The following is a 26,721-nucleotide window of genomic DNA, read 5'->3' on the forward strand; positions in this document are numbered from 1 at the left end:
GAGCAGTTTACTTGTGGTTCGTGAGCAAGCACATGTTTATCATTTGAGGGTATATTCTGTTGACTGATGAACTTGTGGTATCTGTTTGCAAGGTTGCTTTAAGTATGTGAGCTGATGGCTAGACCAGTATGCTCTCTTTTTCCTGATTTGAAAAATAAAAGTTTAAGAAAACATTTTGTAGAACACAGGTGTCAGAGATCTGTTTTTATTCCAAGTGCATAGCAATGAGGAAGTTTTCAAAGAGAGGGCTAACTCATACGCATTTTATTTAGATATGTATTGTTTGAAGTGTTTGTCATTTTATTTGGAATGAATAGACTTTTCATATCATACTAGTTGCCATTTGTCAATTGTTAAATGCAAGAATTTCTTAGTATAATAAGCCTTCATAGTCGTCAGAGTTATCTGAAGTGAACATTAGTTCAGCTCCTTATTTCTGAGCATGTGAAGATTTCCTTTTCTTTGCTACAGAATTTGTTTTTCTGATATTCATTATAACAAAAGCAACAGCTTGCCGGTTTTTCAGGTTTTATTACTGAATGAGTATCGTTAATCACTCGTTTATTCTTTATGCTATATGTATTTCCTATCTTTCTACTGTAAAGAGAAAAAGTGTCTAAACTTGCTTATCTCTCTGTAGGACAGTCGGCCCAATATGTCAAGACCTCTGATCACTAGATCCCCTGCATCTCCACTGAACAACCAAGGCATCCCTACTCCAGCACAACTCACAAAATCCAATGCACCTGTCCACATTGATGTGGGCGGCCACATGTACACCAGCAGCCTGGCCACCCTCACCAAATACCCTGAATCCAGGTAATCTGAAAAACTGAAAAATCAGACTCCGACGTGCATGTATTTGATAACCTAACTGTTTTTCCTTTGACCAGCATAGCAGCGTAGCCTCGTGGAGGCAGGGGGCAGGATGTGAAAGCGCTGTGTGAGCCACCCTGCTGCCTAGGCTGGATGTCTGGGACAATGGCTGGACGTCTTCGAATCAGGATTGGATCCGCAGCTTAGTTGAGTCCATGTACAAATGTCACAGGAGAATGGAATACTGTGATATTTTGCCCTACAATGATATTCATAATTCTCAGTGTAGTACAAAAAAAGATGGTGGTTTCTCCCCAACACCTTTGTTCCGTCCTTCTTTAAAAACATGCTTTCTTACAGGTTCTGATAATTTTATAGGAGATCAGTTGGTTCATCAGCTTGTGAACTAGAAAAAAAAGAGATTCTCAGCAGTGAGGCATTATATTTAGATCTGTATGCAAAAGTCCAAGAAGCCAAAATAGTATAGTTTAAAAAAAATGAAGGGCCGTGGAACTTACGAACTTAAGGTAGATAAATAAATATACAAATTGTTTAAAGATGGAGAGTGATTTACATATAGGCAGTATACGTTTATGTTTATGAGATATCTTCCCCCATGCCCCTGCGCACCCATTTTTTATTATTATTATTATTATTTTGGAGCCAGGGTCTTGTTCTGTCGCCCAGGCTGGAGTACAGTGGTGCAAACATGGCTCATTGCAGCCTTGACCTTCTGGGCTTAAGTGATCCTTCCACCTCAGCCTTCCCAGGAGCTGAGACCACAGGTGCATGCCCCCATGCCCAGCTTTTTTTTTTTTTTTTTAATTTTTTGTAGAGACAGGGTCAGACTATGTTGCCTAGGCTGGTCTTGAACTCCTGGCCTCAGCAATTCTTCCATCTCAGCCGTCAAAAGTGCTGGGACTCTAGGTGTGAGCCACTGGACCTGGCTAATTTTTTTATTTTTTGTAGAGATAGGGTCGCACTATGTTGCCCAGACTGGTCTCAAACTCCTGGCCTCAGGCAATTCTTCCACCTTGGCCTTGGCTAAAGTGCTGGGATTACAGGTGTGAGCCACTGCACCTGGCCCCAACCACCCATTTCTAAAGGAGTTCCAAAGAAATAATTTCCTTTCTACCCTGGGACAACCCTCCTGGCTCTGCCCCAGATTTGGGGGCTATGCCCAGATCCTGTAAGGGAAGTTTTTTGCTGGTGGATAGGGGAGGAGGCATGCATTCATGTGGGGTAATATCGGGAAACAGGGTGTTTCTCTGTTTCTGATCACAGGAACTGGAAACACACTCCTTGAGCTTCAGAAGGGCACCGGCCACATTTTTCAGAATGTCTTATGAAGTGACAGATAACAGATAGCTCACAGTCTAAGTAGACAGCACTGACATAAAAGTCACTGTCACCTTGCATACTACATGAAGGCCGACTTTTTTGTTTGTTGTTTTAAAATCTCACTCCGTTACTTGACAATTTATGAAAGAATGTGAAGGTTGGAAAGAAGAAAGATGAAATGTTTTCTCTCCTAATTTCCAGATTTAATTTCTACAATTGAAATGATTTAAATAAAATAGGTTTCCATTTGTTCAATTATCCAAAAGACTATATACTTTAAAATGAAATGATTGTATTAGTCATCTATTAGTATTATTTAGTCCCCACCTTCCCTAAGTATATTGGAATAGGCACTACAAAAAATTGTTATAATAATGGCTTTATTTTTCAAGAATTTTGTTATATAAGTAGTGTTCTTTTTGAAAATGCCTATTTCCATTCCTTCCAACCCTCTGTTAATACCACCATCAACTACAGAAAATCACAGCTGCTTTTTTAGATGAATTTAATTCTAGGGTTTAAGTCACAAAATGCATATTAAGAGACAAAAAGCAAACCTTCAACTGTAGCAAGATTTACTGGTCTGGTCTGATGGCCTTTTGCTTCAGTTTTTGCAAATTAAACCTTGAGACAGGAGGGAAGTTAATGAAAACTACATTTTCTGTGACTTAAGCAATAGGTTTTCTTCTATGCTCATTGTAACTAGGTGGGTCTACTTCCACTGACTCATTCCTGCCAGGATTTAGCCCCTGGGAAGCTCCCTGGTATCACTTGGTCTGCTGACTAAAGTAGAAAACAGAGGGAGAGAGGCTCTATTCATTCAGTTCCTATCTCTCAAATAATTTGCTACTTTCATTATTCTGGCGCTATATATTATGAGGTAAAGACTTCAAATAGTGTCCCATTTGGAGATTCTTTCTCAGTCCATCTTTCCATGGATATTTCTAAGAGTCTACTTTTGTTCCTTCTTATCCAAACCCTGAAACACGCATCAAATTCCATGGATCTCATCACTTTATTTACCTGCGCTGTGTCGTACAGTAGCCAGTAGCCACGTACAGCTATTGAGCACTTTAAATATGGCCAATCCAAATTGAAATATCATCTAAGTGTGAAATAGACACTGATTTTTAAAGACAGTACCAAAAAAATGTAAACTCAATAATTTTTTATATTGATTTCATGTTGGAATGATAATATGTTGAGTTAAATAAAACATTAAAATTAATTTCAATTGTTTCTTTTTATTTTTTAACGTGGCTACCAGATAATATAAAATTACATGTGTCTTGCTTTTTATTTCTGTTGGACAGCGCTGAACTATGAAACAGATGTTTCTATAAAAGCATCTCACTAAACCTACCCCTCCCCCAACCTGATACTGAAATACATAAAAAGGTGAATGTCTCTTTCACCGATGTAATTAGAAAAGATAGAATTGTTGATCTTCCTTTCCTAGACTTTCCCTCTGCTTTCTGTCACCAGTGAGTCCTAGTATCACAAGAGCAACAGCAAAAATAATTTGTGATTCATTAGTTCTAGGATTGGATGCTGGCAAATGGCGAATAGTTCTTTGGCTACGGAAGGTCTAATTTCTGAACACCTGTCATCTCTCGTGTAAAACAGGCACAAATAGGTCTCCTTGCAAGGTTACTGGGAGGATTAAATGTGATTATGAAAAGCACACCGTGGCCCTGTGCCCAACACATAGTATTGTCTTCATACTTAATCTTCTGCCAAACCCAGGAATTGTTTCTTTTCAAATTCCAAATATTTTCCATTTCTTGCTTTCCTAGCCATGGAAACAGCTTTACATCTGGATTCTTGCCTGGATTACTCCCGTCTCAGGGGACTCCTGGCCTGCACCTTCTCCTCCTTTATCTTAAATATCCCAGCCGGTCACAAGTTCCGAGATATCCTTATCGTTAGGAGATATCTTTAAGAATTTGTCAAGACTCTTTGAAACAAGCCTTACAAAGTAACTTCTGTTTCAGCTGCTAATACCTGAAGCAAATGATACTGCTCAGGTAACACTGGTTTTGCTGTTGAATTGACCATCGGGTATTGCTTTGTTTCCTCTTGGGTTTTGGGGGGCGTATTTTTGTAGGTAATTAAATGTTCATGTCAAAGCAACATCCAATTTAATGGGACTCATACACAAATTTTAGTAATCAAAGAAACAGAGAAGAACTAGTTCTTCATGCTTTTCCCATGGGCGTCAGGTGCTCCTTCCAATTTCTGGGGAAATCTCTTGCATATTATTAACCCCTCTTGGATAAATCCAAGGACATTAGGTTGCCCATGGCCATGGAATCACAAATAACTCCAATTAGTTTTGTAGGTTCTGAGGTGCTTCAAACCCTTCCTACCCTATGGGACCATTCTCTGCCCCACCCTCTTGGATCCCCTGGTTCCACTCTAACCTACCTCTTTCTTAGTGTCACCCAGAGGATAGGGGGGCTTTTTCTAGGATTTCAAGGGAAAGACCTGTAATTTAAAAATACTAATTTGTATGTAACAAGTGACCTTAAAAGATGTAATATTATCTTTCTACAATTTTAGAGGTCCTGCAAAGAACCTTTACTCCGTTTTGAAATGTTGTAGGTGTTTTTAAAATTCTGTCTCTACTTAACCTACCCTCTTGGCTAAAGAGCACCCTTAGAACTTTGTCCCCGAAAAGTAGTATGATGGACTATACAGCTGAACATTAGAAGCACCTGGGAAGCATTAAAAAGCCATGCAAGGCCCTGCTCCAGACCAATAAAATAGGAACCTCTGCAATTTTTCCAAAGGGGTCTTGATTTTCACCATCTGGCTCTGAATGGCACCAAGATGTATGATCCCTTCTGGAGAATGTAGGCCTCTTCCTCAATGAATATTTCATGTATCTCATAATGGCCATTTCACCAAAAGAAAATAGCTTTCAATCTTCATTTCTCTAATTACCAAGGTTACCAGTGGTTCCAGTGTGTGTGTGTGTGTGTGTGTGTGTGTGTATGCGTGCATGCTTTTTTTTAGCTTGTAAACCCTGAGTAATGATTCAGTGAGTAAATTGACTTTTACACTTCAAGGTTAACCACTCATGTTGTTAATTCATTTCCATCATCAGGTGTTTTTTTAGCTAAAGGGACTAAAGTTTTCAAATTAACTGAAGTATTACATATATCAGTAATGTATTTTGTCTTAACCAATGTGTATGTAAGATGCAAAACAGCTCTTTAGGGGGTGTTTCTGAGACAGAGGTTAATCTCCACCATCTCAGTGGTAAACACTGATTCCTTTCAGAGGATCGTAAGAGTCTCCAATTCTGACTGCCATTTTGAATGGTAACCCCCAAGAAAAATACCCAGTTCAGATCTGCAATAATTTCACTTTAAATAAGTATTAAGTCAAGAAAAATATATTACCATCAAAAAAAGATTATAAATGGATAAAGAAGATAGGACATATGTTATTTAATAGTTTGTTAGCTTGATTTGTAGCTTGTAAATATCTATAAGTATGCAAAGTAGACCCTCCACTCGCACTCTTGCCCTGGACCCTGAAAATTTTAAGGGCAGACCTGATTAGATCTTAGTCAAAAATCCAAGGCACCCTTTATTAACATCATTGGTAATAAAAGATCTAGGTAACTAAGTAATTTTTCATAAGTAATTAATATTGGTACCATATTATGTGGCCTCTTTAAGATCTACTGTTGACACTGAAATATCCTCTTAGCCACATGCATAATGAAAATACATTCTATTTCTGCTTTAAAAGAAGACACAAGTCTGATTTCAAAGTTAGGTCTATTCATTCTCTACTATTACCTCCAACAAAAACAATCTTAATAGCAGCTGTATTGATGGTTATTCAGATGTGGATGACCATTTTTTTTTTTTTTTTTTTTTTTTTTATTTATTTATTTATTTATTTTTTTTTTTAATTATACTTTAGGGTTTTAGGGTACATGTGCACAATGTGCAGGTTTGTTACATATGTATCCATGTGCCATGTTGATTTCCTGCACCCATTAATTCGTCATTTAGCATTAGGTGTATCTCCTAATGCTGTCCCTCCCCCCTCCCCCCACCCCACAACAGTCCCCGGAGTGTGATGTTCCCCTTCCTGTGTCCATGAGTTCTCATTGTTCAATTCCCACCTATGAGTGAGAACATGCGGTGTTTGGTTTTTTGTCCTTGCGATAGTTTACTGAGAATGATGTTTTCCAGTTTCATCCATGTCCCTACAAAGGACACGAACTCATCATTTTTTATGGCTGCATAGTATTCCATGGTGTATATGTGCCACATTTTCTTAATCCAGTCTATCGTTGTTGGACATTTGGGTTGGTTCCAACTCTTTGCTATTGTGAATAGTGCCGCAATAAACATACGTGTGCATGTGTCTTTATAGCAGCATGATTTATAGTCCTTTGGGTATATACCCAGTAATGGGATGGCTGGGTCAAATGGTATTTCTAGTTCGAGATCCCTGAGGAATCGCCACACTGACTTCCACAATGGTTGAACTAGTTTACAGTCCCACCAACAGTGTAAAAGTGTTCCTATTTCTCCACATCCTCTCCAGCACCTGTTGTTTCCTGATTTTTTAATGATGGCCATTCTAACTGGTGTGAGATGGTATCTCACTGTGGTTTTGATTTGCATTTCTCTGATGGCCAGTGATGAGGAGCATTTCTTCATGTGTTTTTTGGCTGCATAAATGTCTTCTTTTGAGAAGTGTCTGTTCATGTCCTCTGCCCACTTTTTGATGGGGTTGTTTGTTTTTTTCTTGTAAATTTGTTTGAGTTCATTGTAGATTCTGGATATTAGCCCTTTGTCAGATGAGTAGGTTGCAAAAATTTTCTCCCATTGTGTAGGTTGCCTGTTCACTCTGATGATAGTTTCTTTTGCTGTGCAGAAGCTCTTTAGTTTAATGAGATCCCATTTGTCGATTTTGGCTTTTGTTGCCATTGCTTTTGGTGTTTTAGACATGAAGTGGATGACCATTTTTAAAACCAAGAAGTAGACTGATACTACTAATTCATCAAACCTATCAAGTGGTAATAAGACAGGGGTCTTAAATAAAAGCACTGATTGTCAACCAATGACCTAGAGGTAAAAGGTGAGATCTCATGTTTCAGTCCTCTCAGCCATCCGACCTGACTGCTTGACAAAGCTTTTGTATATTTTAAACCCCATACATGAGTTAACTCCCACATAAGTAGATTATGTTAAATTGGTCTCTTCTAAATAGCAGTAGAGTTACTAAGCACGCTGGCATATGTAGGTAATTGCAAAACGCAAGAGACTCTACTTTCAGCCTTGCAGTCGACACCCATGGCCACCCAGGGGTGTGTGTATCTGGAGCTTTAGGTTGGAGATGCCAAACATGTGTGCCCTGCCAGCAGCAATCCAGCTTTTGGTGTGCGTCACTCTCGGATGTGTTAGCCATTGCCGGATTGCTTATGTGGAGCTACACCAAAAGGAAATTCAGACAACTGCAACACTAAGGGATTGGTGCATACGTTCAGAGGATAATTGCATTCAACAATTTGGCTTTCCTTGCAATTGTTGTATGCCAGCCGAGGGAGTTTGCTGTAATCCTGTATTAGGGTTGGGGGTTCTGTGCCGTCCCTTTTTATGACTTTACAGTTCCAGTTTTAACACTACAGTTCGTAGACATGGGTGCAAGCCATTGTTTTAGGATCTCAACAGAAATGCCAAAAAAAAAAATGCATTCAATTTATTCACTACACTTGATTTTTGGAATCACTGCATGACATGGAATAGAGAGCTTTTTATTATAACCTGCTGTCTACATCCACATGCTTTGTAATTCAATGTCGATAGCAAATTTAAAAGTCACAGAATAGGTATTAGGGATTTTTAGATGAGTTGAAATCAACCTTCGCTATATAGTCTCGGCACAGATGGAAAGAGAGCATATCCCTGCTGCTATGAAAAGTCTTAAGGAAACGCATAAAATGATGAACAGTTTTGGTTGGTAAGATGGGTTAATCTTTAAAAAAAAAAAAAAAAAGAAAGTTAGTTTATGGAGGAACTTAAAAGGGGGGAAAGCACCTGGCAAATGAAAAATGGAAAGTTTCTCCAGGGTAATAGAAGAAATTTTCCTCTTCTCTCTCTCCTTTTCATCTTACAATATTGCTTTTCCAAAATTGCTCCTCAGTTATATAGGTAAAGAGTAAATGAAATGGTTGGCTTCAAATGTCTTAAAAAAAACAATGAAACTGGATTTTATGTTTAGTGCTAAAAAGCCAGTCCTTCAGTAACTTGCACAACTGCTGGATTCAGCAAACTTCCTTTGCCACTAGAGAACAAAAAGGCCTTATTTTTAAAGTAATCTAGCTCATAAAGTCTTGGAGCCTAATTTAAAGGAAAGATAGCCATACAGTACCTGAGTTTCCTCTATTATGTTTGTTTTTGTTTTGTCCTGTTTGTTTGTTTTTTGAGACAGGGTCTTGCTCTGTCACCCAGGCTGGAGGGCAGTAGCAGGATCATAGCTCATTGTAGCCTTGAATTCCTGAGCTTAAGTGATCCTCCCACCTCAGCTTCCTGAGTAGCTGGGACTGTAGGCATGCACCACCATACCCGGCTAATTTTTCTATTTTTTGCAAAGACGGGGGTCTCACTATGTTGCCAGGGCTGGTCCCAAACTCCTGGCCTCAAGTGATCCTCCCACCTTAGCCTCCCAAAGTGTTGAGATTACACGTGTGAACCACTGAGCCTGGCCTGTTCTTTCATTCTTTCAACAGACTTATTGTGTGCTCCTCATCTGCCAATGCATAAATAGTTACCAACAAAAGTCCTTGCTCTTATAGTTTACCTGGGCGAGGGCAAAGGACAGCCAGTAAAGTAAACCACCAGTAAGCAAGGTTTCAGTGAGTAGTGATATTAAGAAAAATATTTAGGTTGGTGCAAAAGTAATTGAGCTTTTTGCTAATGGCATCTAGGGTAGTGGGCTGGGGGTGGAGGGGAAGAGAGGATGGTTAATGGGTACAGAAAGTATCTAGAAACAATGAATAAGACCTAGTATTTGATGGCACAACACAGTGACTATAGTCAATAATAATGTAATTGTACATTTTAAAATAACTAAAAGTTACAATTGGATTGTTTGTAACACAAAGGATAAATGCTTGAGGGGATGGATACCCCATTCTCCATGATGTGATTATTGTGCACTGCATGCCTGTTTCAAAGTATCTCATGTACCCCATAATATATATACCTACTATGTACCCACAAAAAGTTTTCAAAAAAGCAAAAGAACATCTAGATGGAAGTGTGACATCTAGGTGTTCTTCTTCTAGAACAAGAAAGAAAAAGAACACACATGATAAATTGGCCCACTTTGACATATAGTTCTCTCCTTATATTAAAACTAATTTTTTTCTACATGTTTTTCTCCAAAAAAATACATCTTTATTTGTTCATCTATATTTTCAAGACAAAATCTAGTTTGCATGTTAGTTTAGATTTAGAAGCAGATTTTGTCACTATCGCAAATCACACTGGATCTATGATAATGAAGGCCACTCTGCTGGCCACAGACATCGCACATTTGCACCCCTGCCAGAGCCTCTGATGGCCAGGTGAGTCATACTGGGTATCCTAACGTGAAATAACTCAGGGCAGGACTCCAGGTCATACACTCAACTTCCAGTAACTTCTCACTTACCCAAAACTCAGTCTCATCATAGACAGAAACTGTCTCCCTGGAAGGGAGATTTCATCCTGTATCCTTGGGACCTGGTAGCATCCCAGCCACAGGGTGGACATTCAAAAGTTTGTTCAATGTATAAATTAATGATTGGGTAAAATATTGTACTCAGAGGCCAGATCCTTCAAAGAATGAAGGGAAAATAATTGAGTAATGTTATTCAAATTATAAAGTTACATTTAAAGGCTGGGCTGAGTTCATTTCATATAACCTTATAGGTAGGGACTGTATTTATATATAAGGTTATATCACATGTAACCTTATAGGTAGGGACTGTGTATTTATCCCTCTATCCCTACAGAGAAGAGCCCAGAAACTCTGAGAGGTTAAGTGGCTTCACCTTAAGAGTCGGTCTTCTTTGGGAAATGGGGTAAGAGCCTCCAGCTCCCGCTCTGACTCCATGATGCTTATTGTTTCCTCCTCTTTGATAACAATGGTTCTATTTATTTATTTATTTATTTATTTATTGAGACAGAGTCTTGTTCTGTCGCTCAGTCTGCAGTGCAGTGGCATGATCCTACCTCCCAGGCCCAAGCCATCCTCCCACAGAGTAGCTGGGACTACAGGCATACACTACCACGTTCGGTTAATTTTTAATTTTTTATAGAGACGGAGTTTCACCATGTTGCCCAGGCTGGTCTTGAACCCCTGGGCTCAAGCGATCCACCCTCCTTAGCCTCCCAAAGTGCTGGGATTATAGGCATGAGCCACGGCTCCCAGCCTCATAATGATGGTTCTCAAACTCAGGCGCAGGTTAGAATCAACTGGGACTCAACAACAACAACAAAAAATTGCCTGCCTCTACCCCTCAAAGATTCCAATTTTTTTTTTTTCCAGATAGGGTCTCACTCTATTGCCCCAGCTGGAGTACAGTGGTGCAATCACAGTTCACTGCAGCATAAACCTCCTGGGCTCAAGCAGTCCTCCCATCTTAGCCTCTCAAGTAACTGGGACTACAGGTGCATGTCACCACACCTGGCTAATTTTTTATGTTTTTGTAGAGACAAGGTCTCACTTTGTTGCCTAGGCTGGTCTCGAACTCCTGGGTCAAGTGATCCTCCCTCCTTGGCTTCCCAAAGTGCCGGGGTTATAGGCATCAGCCACCCTGCCCACCCTAAGTGGGATCTTTAGATCCCAATTGTATTGGTCTGGGGCAGGGACTGGGTACAGGATTTTTTAATGTTTCCCATGTTCAGCCATATAGTCCAACACACCCCTTTTGGAACTGTGTTCTAAGAGTGATTTCTAGACAAAAGGTCAAGTTGTCTACGATATTTCAAGCCACTTTCTTCTCAAGGCAGCCTTCACCTTATTTTCTAGCCAAGGGCATCTCCGTTAGTGCCGGGACATGGGTTACCCATGTGGAGCCCTTCAGCCCCCAAGGAAGCCAGAGCTCCAGGCCAGTCACTTCCTGCTATGAACAAAACTCTTGCTACCCTAGTGTCATACAAATATGGCACCATCATTTTCTGTGTGTGTCATGACTTGGAACAGTTTGAAAAGGACCACCTTGGACTGGGCAATGGGATAAGTGGGTCTTGTTCTTATTTGTGGTGGGTTTCTGAAGTCCTTTTCTTTCAGGCCCCCATGTCCAGTATACAAGTCTGCCTGCAGCCAGGGACAAAGTTGACTTTGGACCAGTGACCTTGCCACTTGTCTGATGGCTCATAGTTTGTACCTATGAAGAGAAAGTTGTTAGCAACAGTCAGTGACCAGCTTTGATCCTTGCACTGTGTGCCCACTGGAAAGAATGGTGCACTTGACAACACTGGGATATTGAGGGCTGCTCTCCAGGCTGGGAGGATTGAGGCCCGTGGCTGTGTTAGTCACCACCCTCCTGCTGTGCCCTCCTTTCTTGTTGCTGATGGAACAGTAGACCCCAAAACACTCCGCCAATGCAACAACCAGTGCGACACTCAAGGTTCACACTCCTACACGGAACACACATAAGCACGCATGCATGCATACACTCACACACCAATCCAGGAAACTTTGTTTAAATTTTTATTGTAAAAATATGCTCTCTGGGCCACACACTGTGGCTCACGCGTGTAATCCCAGCACTTTGGGAGGCCGAGGTGGGCGGATCACTTGAGCTCAGGAGTTTGAGACCAGCCTGGGCAACCTGGTGAAACCCCATCTCTACTAAAAATACAAAAATTAGCTGGGCATGGTGGCACGCAGCTGTAGTCCCAGCTACTCAGAAGGCATGAGAATCGCTTGAGCCTGGGAGGTAAAGATTACAGTGAGCCGAGATCACGCCACTGTACTCCAGACCCTGGGCGACACAGCAAGACTCTATCTAAAAAAAAAAAAAAGCCCTCTAAACCTATGCCCTAGGTTTTAAAACAAATAACAGATCCACCAGTAGTCTTTGGTGCCTGGCATAGAGCAAATGCTTGATAAATATTTGTTGAATGTGAATGAATTTTGCTTAGTATCTCCCTTTATAACCTGGAGCAACTCAGCCACCCCAGGGCAGCTGCAGTGTGAAAGTCAAACATCTTGAGTCTTAGGTGCTAGAGTAGCCTCAGGACCTGCCTGGCCTAGTTTAATATGGGCAGCAAAGATTTACATCGTTTTTAATTCAAGGCACAAACCAGAAAGGAATTTTCTGGTCTCGCTATCCTGGAGGAAAAGAGCAGTGAACCAGATTAACAGAAGAGTGACTCCTGCCTTCAGAATGCTTTCCTCCAATTGATAGCTTTTCCCTAATCCCCCTGTGTCAGGGTCATCTCAAGGTACTTCTAATGATGCAGATTCCTGAGCTCCACCTGCTGTTTACTTAATCTATATCTCCCAGGTTGTGAGGAAAATCTTTAGTTTTAATAAGTTTCCCCGCAATCCACATGCCTCTCCAAGTTGGGGCACCTGAGCTGCAGAGAAAGGTGGTGAGACGTAAACGCGTCACCGTGCAGTACCATGGGCACCATGGTGGTGTGGCAGGAGACTCACTGGCAGAGTGAGGCCTTTCTATTGACTCTGGCACAATCCACGTCACTTGGGACAATAATACTGACTGTACTCGTTTTTGATCAATCATGAATAATATCATTGAGCAACACCCCAGGCATTTTTGCTCTGTTTTTTCATCATATTTCGAGTCTACCTTCATCATACCAGAAAGAACTTTTATAATAATAAACCATGTGATTGGTTTACTTGTTTGAAAAATTCATAGGCATTTCATAGAAGATTCAGATAATCTCTTATAATGTTAACATGTGACAAATATGCTCCATTTTACTGTGTCTTGAGAACAGTTCCATTCAAAGGGGTTTAAAATTTTAGATGTTATTTCATACAGCCCAGCCCACGAATCTCACGCATCTCCTTTCAAGGATACCTATGCTATGTGTATGCTAGGCTGGAAGAAAATCCTGTACAAGTTATTCTCAAGCTGAGGAAATGTTTTTTATCAGGCCAACGCGGAAAATAACCTTTGCCCCCAACTCCCAAACAGAAGCATTTATTCACACCCCAAAACCGTGATGTTATAATTTTCATTTAAATATTCAGGATTAAAAGAAAAAAAAAACAGGCCAGGCACAACGGCCTGTAATCCCTACACTTCGGGAGGCCAGGCAGGAGGATTGCTTGAAGCTGGAAGTCCAACACCAGCTTGGGAAACACAGGGAAACACTATCTCTAACCCAAACTTCCTATGAGTAGTATCAGAAAGTCCTTCTGAAATATATCTCATGGGTCCACTGCCACATAACTGAAACGTGGGTCACTGAAACGTGAGCTATGTTAGGAGAAGAGTCTGGTCCACCACATCACCAGACAGTTCAGTCTATTATTATTATATAAGTCGCGTATAAAAATACCATTTCTTTTTTACTAAAAATGCAGTATTTATAGCCTCAGTTAGATGAATTACCAATATTTGGCTTCTGAAAGATTACTCTCAAGCTGCCTGGAGATAGGAAGTGGTGACAGTTTGTCCCCAAAGCTGCCAGCTGCGTTGGTGCAAAATGCTTTCCGTGCTGGCCTTTCAAAGGTACCCAGGATGGTCCTGGGCCGGGCAGGGGATGAGTGTCAGGTGTAGTCTTACAAGGTGTGTGTTTTTCATGCGTTCATATTTCAAAAGTAGGCACCTGGAAGCTCCAAACTGACGGCAGTGACATTTGCAAATGAAAATGTTTTTTAAAAATCATGTTTCAGTGCCACAATTTTATCAGCTATTTGCCTGACTGTCTGAATCTGTTCAAGACGTGGTATCAGTGGAAAAGACACTGTTGTTGGATAATGGCTTCCTGCTGCTACCGAGTGTCAAATGCCAAGTGTCAGTTTGCTTAGTAATAACATTGCTGTTTATCTTTTCTGGTGGTAATGATTATTTTTATTCTTATGCAACTTTTCTTATTGTGTTCTTCATATTCAGAAGATAAATTACAACTGTACATAACAGCTAACCACCACTTTCAAACAGTGGCAAACCTTGCTAGGCTGGGAGGGCTTCATAGCTGAAGGGTGAATTTGAGCTCGCCAGAACTTGTTTCTGTGATCGGAGCTGAGTGTGTTCCAGAACTCCCACCCAGCCTCGTTAAACTTGGCGAGGCCCCTCCCACCCCGCCAAAAATTGATTTTCAAAAAAGAGCTTAGAAAGTCCTGAGGGCTTTAGAGCTTACCTAAAAACTGAAAACTCTCCTAGTCTCAAAGCAACACAGTCAATATAAAAGAAAAAAAAAAAGAATGCTCTTTTAAGTATATCCCACTGATCTGTAATCTTAGGGGCCCTAAAGAAGGTACGTCATTAAAACATCATCATTTTGATGATACATTGCAGAAGGAACAAAATGGCATTAAGGGTGGAATTCAGAGAAAATGGACTGGAATAAAGGTTGTTGTATCAACCAAGGAAACCTAGGGAATCACGTTAAAAAAAAAAAATGAAGTTCCATTCTTCACCCTAGCTTGATGTCTGTAATGATTAGAAAAGCTGAACAGGGAAGATACGGTTTTTATTTCCAAGTACACCATGTGTCAGGCTCTTGAGGAACCCATTGATAATTCTTTATGCAGATTTTTAAATTAGAAAAGTATTTCTTTCTCACCCAGGCCTTCTGAATGAAAATCTAGTGGAACAACAAGAAGTTATGGAAAGTGAAGTCATCAAACTACTACTAAAACTTTTCAATGTCTATACATGATCATCTTAAAAGGAAGAGGAAAAAAATGAGGGATCCTTGCTAGCTGGGAAACTTTTATTTCTTTAAATGATTTTCAGGTTAGGGCTTGGTTCTGTTCTTTGAGGGGTAGGGAGAAATACTGATAGATATTCCTATCACCTAGCATGGCTATGGACTGGCTTGGGGCCTCTGGGTAAATTTTTGAACTATGATAAACCACGACTAATCCCAGAAGGGCGTAGACAGTTGCACAAGACACACACCTACAGACCGTGCATTGTTGGCCACAGTGCACCCAAGGGCAGAATGCTGTCAGTGCCTTCTTGGGTATTTCCCAACCACACACACCCACAAGTGTTCTCTTTGAATCATTAGCTGATATAAACTTGATATTTTTCACATGTCATTTTGATTTGGTGACTATTTAAATAAGCTTGCGACATAAATTAGAAACCTTAAGCTTCTCAGAGCATAAAGCCAACCAGGCACATCCTCCAATGTGATTTGAAGAAGTAATTAGACAGTCTTACAATGTTGGGTAATATGGACTTTTGATAGATTCTTTAAAATGTCTATATACTTTTGAAGTCGTATATTAGGATTCTTGTCCAATTTTCAGCTTTCTGTCCTCCTTTTCAAGAGATACAGCTCACAGTCCTGAGGCTGTCTCCTTCCTTTGACTTTGTCATTGCAAGGCTTAGGTTCTGAATGTGTTTTTAAGCTTCCTAGTCAATCTGACATCATAAACGACAGAGTAATTCATTCTTTTTCATTCATCCAACCACCTTTCAATACTGTAAATGTTTGAAGAGATATTCTGTTGACTGATACCATCAATGAAGTCGTGTGTGTGTGTGTGTGTCTGAGTATGGAGGGGTAAGGTGGGGGTGTGAAGGAATCAGGGTAGATTCAGTTATTTGCTTCCAAATATCTTCTGTTAGGTGTCCAAAATGTATTTACCTAGTCTCTAAGTAAATTACATCTATTTTCTAGTTCTTTTTGAATTAAGCACTGTGTTAAGCCTCTGGTTTTTCACTTATAGGTAAAAAGCAAAAGATTTAAATACTGTTCTTTTGCTGGCATGATTGCAAGTGGGAAAAATCATTAAATTGAAAATAGATATAGCTGGCTTGGCCATACTCCTCTCATAGTGTCATGTAATTAATCTGACATTTTTATATGAAGTGACTGCAGTGGCATGCAAGTTAATTCCAACAGTCTGGAACAGTAAAACACCAAGGGAAATAATCAAAAAATAGGGAGAGACAGGGCCACCTGGAGAGCAGCAGTCACAGAGGGATGGGCCCAGAGTCTGTTCCATTTGTTAGAGCTATTGACACCACGGATGAAGAATCAAGAATGTTTCTTCACACAGGAAGGCCCCAGTCCAGTAGTTAGGGTTGCTAATACTGAGAAACCCAGGAATAGGAACAGTCCTTCCAACACAGATTAAGTTCATTGGGAACACGTGCAAAAGAGTTCATTCTGTAACAAAGAGCACAACTGCGAGATGAAGAAAGATTGGCAGGAGGTGCCAGAGCAGGCAAGGAGCTGGGACTTCTGGGACAGACGGACGCTGTGAGTCGGGGACAGCATCGAGCATATGCTGGCCCTCACTCTTCAAGGACAATAGACTGTGTAGCTCAGAAACCCTTGGCAAGTTACTCGATGGCTCTGTAACTCAGTTTCTCCATCAGGAAAATCAAAATACTGTATAGAGCTGCAATAAGATTAAATCAGGGCCAGGTGCAGTGGCTCACACCTGTAATCCCAACACTGGGAGGCCAAGTGGGGCGGATCACTTGAGGTCAGGAGTTCGAGACATGGGGGCTAACAATGGTGAAACCCCGTCTCTATTAAAATACAAAAATTAGCTGGCCTAGTGGTGCATGCCTGTAATCTCAGCTACTCAGGAGGCTGAGGCAGGAGAATCGCTTGAACCCGGGAGGTGGAGGTTGCAGTGAGCCGAGATCATGCCACTGCACTCCAGCCTGGGCAAAAAAAAAAAAAAAAAAAAAAAGATTAAATTAGATAATCCATAAAGTTTTTAGCGGAGTACTTGATACTCTTAATACATGTTAGCTATTTTAACATTTTTTTCTCTGAATAGTAATTATTATTGTGAAATGAAAAACATATTATGGAGTTTTAAATTAAGAGACTAAGGAGTGTGTCAGAAATACCTCCAAATATAGAACAGTGTTGGGAGGAGGGTGGGCGTGGGATGTGGGGCAGGTTCTGTGCATATGTTCATGCTCGCCTGCCCAAATAAAAAGCAAGGGAAAACCTAAACAGAAACTGTTCTAGTTGAAAAAATACTAAATTGGGCTTCCCAGGGAGGTTATGATGATCTGATCCTCGACTGATCTTAAACAAATAGCCATTTACCCTAGAAATCATGTTTAAACAAACACTCAAGTCAGAGAAGAGGCCCAGGTGATCTTAAAAGTTTTCTTTCAATTCAAGATGCATGCAGGATTTTCTATTCAGTCAGAACTCTGTTTTGGCATAGCACATTGTCTCCCAAGGATGCAAATCTGTCAGCATTTACCAAGGCCATGCACAGTGCTGAGCAGCAGAATGGCCACAGTGCGGATGTGGGTCCCAGCTGGACCCGGCAGTCCAGCTGCCTGGTTGTGAATTCTGGCCTCACCGTTGATTAGTTGGCCAGGTGTCCTTGCCTCTAAAATGGGGATAATAGTACCTACCTCATGGAGCTGTCAAGACTCTATACTGTGCCCTGCACAGATGAACACTCAGTTCAATGTAGGGCTTATTAGATATCCACTTATTCCTCATGAGAATTATTTGAGGTAGGTATTATCCCATTGCTCAGGTGAAGAAATCAAAACTCAAGACAAGTTTCAAACCCAGGTCTATGGGTCTTGGAGCTGAACATGCCAGGAAGTTCCTAAGACATGACTGAAGGACTGTGCCAAAACTCTTGTGAATAATGGCGCCCTTACCCCGCTCAGGTCAATACTGAGAGAAATGCTCTTCACTGGCTGTGTCTGTACCTCACCCATCAAACATCATGTTCTTTCCTGCCACCGTGGCCTCCCTCCAGCTGTGCTCTTGGGCTAAAATCTCTTCTCCAAGCCCCCGTGCCCTTCCCCTTACTCCAAACCCTGCAGAGTCATTGCCTCCAGCAGGAGGCCTTCCCTGCCTGCCTAGGCCGGCTGGTTCCCTCTCCTCTGTCCTTCCATGACACCCAGTAGGACCATATCATGCCCAGTTTAAGGCCCCAAAGAGCACAGGGAACATGGTGGGCATTCAGTAAATGAAGAAACAAAAAGTCTACTTATGTCAATTCTAAAAAAAGTCAGTTTCATTGTAATAGTACTTTTCATAGTAAACAATGTAACCCTCCAATTTTTAAAAATTTTCTAACCGAAGTCAGGGGAGGATTAATAAGCTTACTAGAGAATCAGCTACCCCCAAGTGGCCCTGAGCCCTCAGTGATGGATTCTCCAAAACGCTGAGTTCCTGACTTGTTATTGCACTCATACTTTTTCTTGTATTTCAAACTTGCCTTTCCTTTCTCCCCTACTTTCTTCAGTTCTATGTATCATTTAAGAAAATGATGCCACCTCAGGGAACAGGTACTAGAAACATTATCTCTTCATAAGTAGATATAATTTGTTTTGTTTGTTTTTACTTAGAAGGTATTTTTCCCCCTTCTCTTAAATTACTTCTATCCATTTCTATAACAAGCTCTGAATTAATTTTCATCTGTGTTCATGAAATATAGATGAAATTTCTTGAGTCTGGAAATCTTAAAGAGCTAGTCCCAGAATTTTTAACAGTTATAATACTTTAAACGAATTAAATGCTGTTTATGATAATGCAGACTTCTGAAACAACAAATTGACTGATGATATTTTTTACACCATAATTATCTCCAGCATCGCATTCCCTTTTTTAACAGAAAAACTTTTTATTATGGACATTTAAAAATATATGCAAAAACAGGGAGAACACAATATTGAGCCCCTATTTTTCCAAAGGTTTCATATGTTAACCTAGCATTTCCTTCCCTTCCACCCACTTTGTTTCATTCCTCTCTCATCTCAGCAGAAAGGAGGCAAAGGAACCCTTTGGTTGCAACAACATCTCCTCTCTCCACGACTCCTTCCCTTCCTGCTGTCCTGAGTTTAGGTTGCACCTGCAGTGTCAGCTCTGCACATGCCTCTCACATACACACACACACACACACACATCTCTGTTGTGCATGCACACAACTTACACACCTTCGCCCAGCCTCCACCCTGGATTTATCTATCTTAGGTTTCAGATATTAGGAAAAAATGTTGGTTGGGAATCCAAATTAGTAGCCATAAAAAAGTATGAAGCTACAAGTGCTTCCAAAAACCAAATGGTTCAATAGAAAAATACTCATTAGGCTGGGTGTGGTGGCTCATGCCTGTAATCCCAGTACTTTGGGAGGCCGTGGTAGGCAGATTACTTGAGGTCAGGAGTTCAAGACCAGCCTGGCCAACATGGTGAAACCCCAACTCTACTAAAAATACAAAAACTAGCCGGGCGTGGTGGCAGGTGCCTGTAATCCCAGCTACTCGGGAGGCTGAGGCAGGAGAATCACTTTGACCCGGGAGGCAGAGGTTGCAGTGAGCCGAGATCATGCCACTGCACTCCAGCCTGGGTGACAGAGCGAGACTCACTCTCAAACAAAAAGAAAAAAGAAAAGACAGAAAAATATTCTTTAAATCAGATTTTTTTAAAGTAATTCCCTGCTGAGTGGTGGGCTCACAGCAGATTGTTCTTCTGTTTTGCTGCTCCTTCACCCTCTATACTTTTCCAGTTGACAACATAAGCAGGTATCACTCTTGTAATTAAATATCTCCAAATGCTAAAGATATCATTTGTAAGTAGCCTCTGAATCTCTTAGCCAGCAAAATAATTCTGGACCAGAAACTAAATGAAATCTTTTCCTAAAGTCCAAACCATATTTCCCATGGCTTGGAAGCCTAGACATAGAGAAAAAAAGGCATTTATTGGCAAAGGAGAGCCAAATGGATAAAAGGGCCCAACCATGGGGGCCCTTCCCTTTTCTCGCCGTCCTCATCCTGTGGTCCATCTGTCTTTGCACTTCCTTCCCCAGCCTCACCCCTGAGCAGGATGTCTCCACCCTCTCTGGGTTGGTCGATCCTGCAGCAATGCAGATGAGCCCTCCCTCTGTAATTACCATGCATGGACCGCAGGGGACAGTTGAAAGGATTAACCTGCTGGCCTCTGGGTAAAGCCGGGACTGGTGTCGAGTTACATGCCTTGGTGCATGAGGTGGCATGGGGTGCCCTAGACAGCACAGCATGGGAAGGGTGGGGGGTATAGAGCCTGGAGCCAGAAGTCAGCTTCGGCAGAGTTGGCAGCCTCTTCAAGCTAAACTTCCTTAGCTGTAAAGTGACAAATCCCATAAGAGTTTTCAGGATTAAGTGTAGGGACACAGCACATAATGGAACAAGAGCTGCAAGGTAAATGGAGATGAAACCTCATGTGTACTACTCTTCCCAGAGGTTTCCGTTGCCCTGAGAATCCTCTTTCCCATCCCTCCTTAGGCCTCTTTATGATTGTACCAGCAGTTTGAAAGGAACCTCAGAAGTCTTGGGGTGTTTCAGTTTGGTTTGGTTCAGTTCAGTGTAGGGTATCTTCTCAGTCTACCGATGATTTCCTTGACCTCATTTTAAAGATTAAACGAGATATAAACCCTTAAAGCAGCCAGCTGACTCTTTGGCACATAATGCTATTCAATGAGTAGTAACTGGCATTAGAGCCATTGTCCCCCGTGGGCTTGAACTTGACCATTGTGCCAATCACCACAGGGGCAGCATGGTGGGGTCTGGAGCCACCTCTGTGTCTAGCCAGCCATGCATCCTTGAGTGTTATATATTTGGGACTCGGTGTCTCCATTTGTAAATGAGAGGTTGAACTTGGTTGTCCTGGAGATCCTTCACAGTTTAAGAAAGTATGCTCTGACATTTCAGAATGACAGGGTCTCAATTGATGTTGACTTGCCTCCTCGTTGATCTCTCTGCTCAACCTCCTTTACACTGGTTCTCAACTCAGTTGAGACTTAGGGAGTTTAAAAAAAAAATACAGATGCCTGGGCTTCATTCCCAACCAATTACATCAGAATAGCTGGGGATGGGGGCCCAGCATCATTATTTTTTCAGAGTTGCCCAGGTGATGCCACTGTGTAGCCAGGGTTAAGAACCACTGCATTATGCAAATGGCATAGTCAAAGCAAGGCAAAACAGACAGGATTTGGATAAGCCAGAAGCTGTGTCTGTGAGAAGGCATGATTTCAGATGTGGCATCTTGACTCTGTCTCACTCCTAAATGTGCTCTTTTACTTACTGTCCCTGACAACATAGCCTGACACCTGTCCCCATTGCCCTTGAGACCAAATCTAAACTCCTTGACCCGGCTCACATGGCTTTTTACGATCTGGCTTCTGCTGCTTCAGCCTCATTTTTCAGCCAGCCTGACTACACCCCAACAGAGAGTAATCCCATGGCAGGGTTTGGCTACAAGTCTTTGTATCTTCCCCACCCCTCTTCCTGCTTACCTAACCTTACCTCCCGCCGCTGTACCTGGCCAACTTCTTCTCCTTCAGGTCTCCAGTGAGCTTTCTCTCTGTTCCCTGCCAACTCCAGATTGAGTTAGGTGAGCCAGGTGCACCTCCTGAGCCCACTGTGCATACCCAGTGACACACTTGATCACACTGCACTTGACCCGCACTCCCAGCCCCGACGACTTAAATTCCACAAAAGCAATGACTTTGGCTTATTTACTACTGCATCCCCTGTATCTGGCATAGTGAGCCCCCACTAATACTGGTGGAAAGAGTGAATGAGTAACTGAATGATTACACAAGAAACAAAGAAATTCTTAAGAACCTGAGTCACAGGAAATTAGAGAAATCAGGTCCATAAAATGAATGAATACACAAGAAAAAAATCTTAATGAATGATTCACGCTAAGCCAAATGTAGGATCCTAGCCGCATACTCTCTTTGACTTAAGACCATTCTTTAATGCACAGTGTGGACAGCACACGATGCCAGGGAGAGTGGAGAGAACCAGACTCACTTCCCACCAAATGAGCTTGGTTTCCTCAGAGATTAGGTCTTGCATTATTTGCTCTATAAACAGGAGTAATCAACAGAGTGCTAATTTTTTTTTTTTTAAGACTAAGTCTCCCTCTGTTGCCCAGGCTGGAGTGCAGTGACACGATCTTGGCTCACTGCAACCTCTATCTCCCGGGTTCAAGCAATTCTCTGTATCAGCCTCCCGAGTAGCTGGGATTACAGGTGCGCGCCACCACGCCTGGCTAATTTTTGTATTTTTAGTAGAGATGGGGTTTCACCATGTTGGTCAGGCTCGTCTTGAACTCCTGACCTTGGGATCTGCCCGCCTTGGCCTCCCAAAGTGCTGGGATTACAGGCATGAGCCACCATGTGAGGCCTCAGGGTGCTAATATTAAAAGCTAATATTAAGAGTGGAATTCAGTATCTGTCATTTTTAATGAACTTTTTTTTAAGTGAACATATTTTGAGTGAGCTTTCCAATCTTATTAGTTAATAAAATATGTACAGTAAAATAATACAGTGTTTGAGATTTACCTCAGAATAACCAGTGGAAAGGAGAATGAGGCATAGAGGTAGAGTTGAAACAAAATTAACCAGGAATTGACAGCTTTTGAAGCTGGTTGATGGTCATATGGGGGTTCATTCTATTATTTTCTCTGCTTTGGCATAAGTTGAAATTGTTCAAAATAAAATGTTTTAAAAAGTAAAAAAAACTAGTTAAAATAGTAATGATCATCCTTAAAAAACAAAAAGAAATTGGTGGAAGAAAGTCGTTCTCAGCATTGCCACTTGATTCAATGAGTGAAAAAAAAAAAAAAAAAATCCAAAACCAGCCATACATCGTCTGGAGCCAGCTTGGTCTTGGCTAGTTGGAAAAGAGGAATGTTCTCCAAGGTTAGTAAACTGTAATGAGTTCCACATAGTTTTCAGGCATCAGAGTTTACAAATCACTGCAGTTTGATTTGTAACTCCATTCACATGTCCACAAGAAATACAGCCTGTGCCGATTTTCCCCATTATTTACTTAGCCAAACAATACTTTTCCACAGCACAGTCCTGCCAATCTCAAAAACCACCCAGGGACGCCATTTTACGACCCTTGGCACCACATGCCCCCTCCACCGTGTTTTCACAACTCCAACGTTCCTCCTTTTAAAGTTGGCAGAAATCAGCAACCCTGCGTTTCTTTTTATTACTCCCAACGTTTGTTGCTTCCAATGGGGAACGTTTTCTTCTCTGAGAGGCTTTCACCTCCTCCAGGCCTGTGCCTCCGCAGCCCAAGCACCCTTCCCTTCCAGCCCTTTCCCCTTTCTCTCCACACCCCTTGCCTGCTCTGCTCCCACGGAGACCACGCCGTCTTTTGGCAGCGCGCGTTTTTCAGCCCCTTCCATCGGGTCTGGCCGAGCTGGCCGCTAGCGTTCCCACGGCCTGGCGGGGGGCCTGCGGTTTCACCAGGCAAGGGGGCCCCCGAGACAGGGCCTGGGCCTTTCTTGCTGCCCTTTGACTGGACCCCCTCATAAGAAAAATTCCCTGGCTAGGGTTCCTCTTGTGCTGGGTGGAATCCAGGCCTTCCTCAGCTTTTCGTCTCCTCTGGTCTTGGTGGAGGCCGCCTGAAGAGTCCACTTCTCCCCACTGTCTCTCCTGCCCGGACGCCCAGGCGGCCTCTAGGTTACTCGTGGGGCCAGCTCTGCTAGTGCTGGCTGCAGATCTCCCTCCTGCTCTTCTCTTTGCAGCTGTTTTCTATTTTAACTACATTGGAAGTGAAGATGCCTCATTGCATCCACACCCGAGGTTGTTTTTTGTTCTTGGTTTTTGCATCTTAAAAACCATTTAAATGACACTTCTCTCCTATTTTTAGAAAGGTCTATAAACAATGCACTTCCAGGATTGTTCCTTTTTCTCCTCAAATCCTGTGCCTTAGCACTTGCAGTCTTTTAAGAGCTGCTTTTATAGAAATTTTTGTTGGCTGGCTTGGAATACTTTCTATTGCTGTGCATTTTTTGAGTTCACCATGAGCACACTGGATTTCCTCATCATCCCTGAGAAAAAGTTAAAGTTATTTATAAAACAAAGAGACTTAATTTAAAAAAAAATGGAGACAGAGAAGTTGATTCACCTAGATTACAGCTAGTAACGAGCCAAACCCCGTTCTCATTCCGTACTCCTCAGTCCTGGTTCCTTTACACATTCACTCCGCATAGGTTTATGAGTCACTCATTCTGGGCAAGCGCACATCCAAGTCTAGACCTGAAAATGAGGGTTTATCTAAAAATTAAAAAACAGGATTTTTAAAAGAACAAAATACCCACTTTTCCTCTCTTACAAGTGACAAGATCACTGATACTGACTTATTTCAGTATAGGTGCTTGGATTTCATTGTGAAATTCTCACTCCACAAATATATGGCAGAAATAAAACTCTAGACCATAAGCTTTCATTCGATATTGGTAATTCTTTTCACTCCGATTGTTGTAAGGGAGGCCCCTTTAGGACCAGACAGACTGTGCACAAATCCCCCAATGCTGCTTAACTAGTTGGGCAAGTTAATCATCTTTTCGAGCCTATTTCTTCACCTTTAAAATGAAGATAATGGGTTTGTTACATATATAAAGTACTAAGAATGGTACAAGGCATCTGGAAAGCACTTAATATAGCGCCCTTTTCTTCCCCTGTCAACTGGAAATTTATCATGTTATTAAGAGTGAAGAGTAAAATGTTTTAATAATAGGCAAACAAATCTCATTCTTTTTCGTCCTGTATCAAATTGTCCTGGAAACACTACAAGTAAGTGACTAAGCATATTTTAGTTTCAAGCCTACTGTTTGATTGATGTGTCAGTGAGAAATGAATGACTAGGTGGCATGCAGTGAAAGAATCCCAGAAAGGTTGTAATCCACACCCTGGATAATCACAGGCAATTCATGGAAAGTTGGATAAAATGCTAGCTCAAAAATATTTATTGAATTTTAGAAAATAACCCTACCATAATTACTTGCTTTCCTCTTTGCACTTACTACCTTCAGAGTAAGGTAACATGAGTTTTTAAACATGATTTTAAAACATGAGCTTTAAAATTATCTTTAAAAGTTTTTTATTGAAATAAAAATTCACATGCCTTTCTTTTGGGGGAGAGAGGGAAGTAGCTTTCCTACTTGTTTGTTTGTTGTATTTTAAGAGGGGTGAAATTATTGATTTATCATTACACCTGCCCCACTTCAACCTATGATTAGAAAATGTATAATTTCAAAATCATCTTCAGAGCAACAAAATGATGTTGTTCCAAATCAGAGAGAGATTTGTTAGTAGATCAGCAAAAGCTTTTCATTAAAAAATTGAGCCGTTTGCCTGCCCACGATGTTAATGAAAGTAAAATGTACCTTTTGGTACAGCAACCGATTTCTAGTTTGTAAATTCTATTCTCTGATATGAAATGCTTGCATGTCATTAGCCAGCCCTCTATGTTTTCACAGTATAGATATGACCACCTTCTATTAACTGAATATATACTAATGTGTATAGGTTCAGCTTTTATTAATGGGATAAATGATGATAGATGCAAAACACTTTAACTGTAGCACACCATACAAATGTTCATTCCAAAATTGGGAAAAGCATATTGTGGATCCTTGTTTTTAAGCATAGCTACTCATGTTCCGGAACAGGTCATATTTTAGGGGTGGCCAAATATTTTTTTGTAATGATGCCTGGCTGTTAAAAATGCTTTTTGCTGAGACCTAAGAAACTGTAGTGTATATTGTTATTGGAAAACATATTCTCCTAGATGAGTGATATTTTAAATTATTTTTTTTTATATAATTAAATGTAGATGTCAACATATAGGCTTTGCCTTATTTTTAGAAAGTTTGGGATTCATGGGTGGGGAAAACTCAGAAAATGATTTCTTAAAAACAGAATTCTTTTTTAGTAGAATCTGTTTAAAAGATGCTTTGGAGCAATAACATTTTTTAAGTAGCAGAGAAGCTTGTTTTAAGTAACACGGGGAAAGATGTTCCGTTACAGTGACAGCACTTAGCCGTAATCACCATGTCAGGAACATTTTCTTTGCAGGTGAAAGACAGTGAATAAAAGAATTTATTTGACAAAGCCTAGGACTATTTTGAATGGTCTCGTCCTGAGATATTTATCAAGCGGGGACCAACACTTTACAGACAATTGTAATTTTTCCCTACTGCCATCTTCAAAAGTGCTACCTTTGACAGTGATAAAAGACACCTCTTAGTCTTAGTGGCCGAACAATTGATCTAATTGTCTTCACTGTTCCCTCTTTTCTATCACAGAATCGGAAGACTTTTTGATGGTACAGAGCCCATTGTTTTGGACAGTCTCAAACAGCACTATTTCATTGACAGAGATGGACAGATGTTCAGATATATCTTGAATTTTCTACGAACATCCAAACTCCTCATTCCTGATGATTTCAAGGTGAGGGATCCATGTTAAATCACCAATAGCATAAATATGTGATTTTTTTATGTGCTCCAAAAAAATATTTCTAGTTCTACATTATTAACATACACCAACTTGAAAGGTGCCAGAGTTCTCTTTGACATGGTTCACTATTCATGAAATAGTGGT

General features: G+C 41.1%; 1 protein-coding gene across 4 annotated transcripts in view; it reads left to right on the forward strand.

The window, feature by feature from the left end:
• KCTD1 (potassium channel tetramerization domain containing 1) overlaps positions 1–26,721 on the forward strand; it is a 207,547-nt gene that overhangs the window by 159,455 nt on the left and 21,371 nt on the right. For all 4 annotated transcript variants that reach the window (XM_055235491.2, XM_055235510.2, XM_055235501.2 and 1 more), the window contains exons 2-3: positions 641–819; positions 26,424–26,568. In XM_055235491.2, coding sequence (XP_055091466.1) covers positions 641–819; positions 26,424–26,568 — 324 coding nt within the window. The remainder of the gene's footprint in view (positions 1–640; positions 820–26,423; positions 26,569–26,721) is intronic.

This window comes from Symphalangus syndactylus, chromosome 1 (genome assembly GCF_028878055.3).
Source record: "Symphalangus syndactylus isolate Jambi chromosome 1, NHGRI_mSymSyn1-v2.1_pri, whole genome shotgun sequence".
Lineage (NCBI taxonomy): Eukaryota > Metazoa > Chordata > Mammalia > Primates > Hylobatidae > Symphalangus > Symphalangus syndactylus.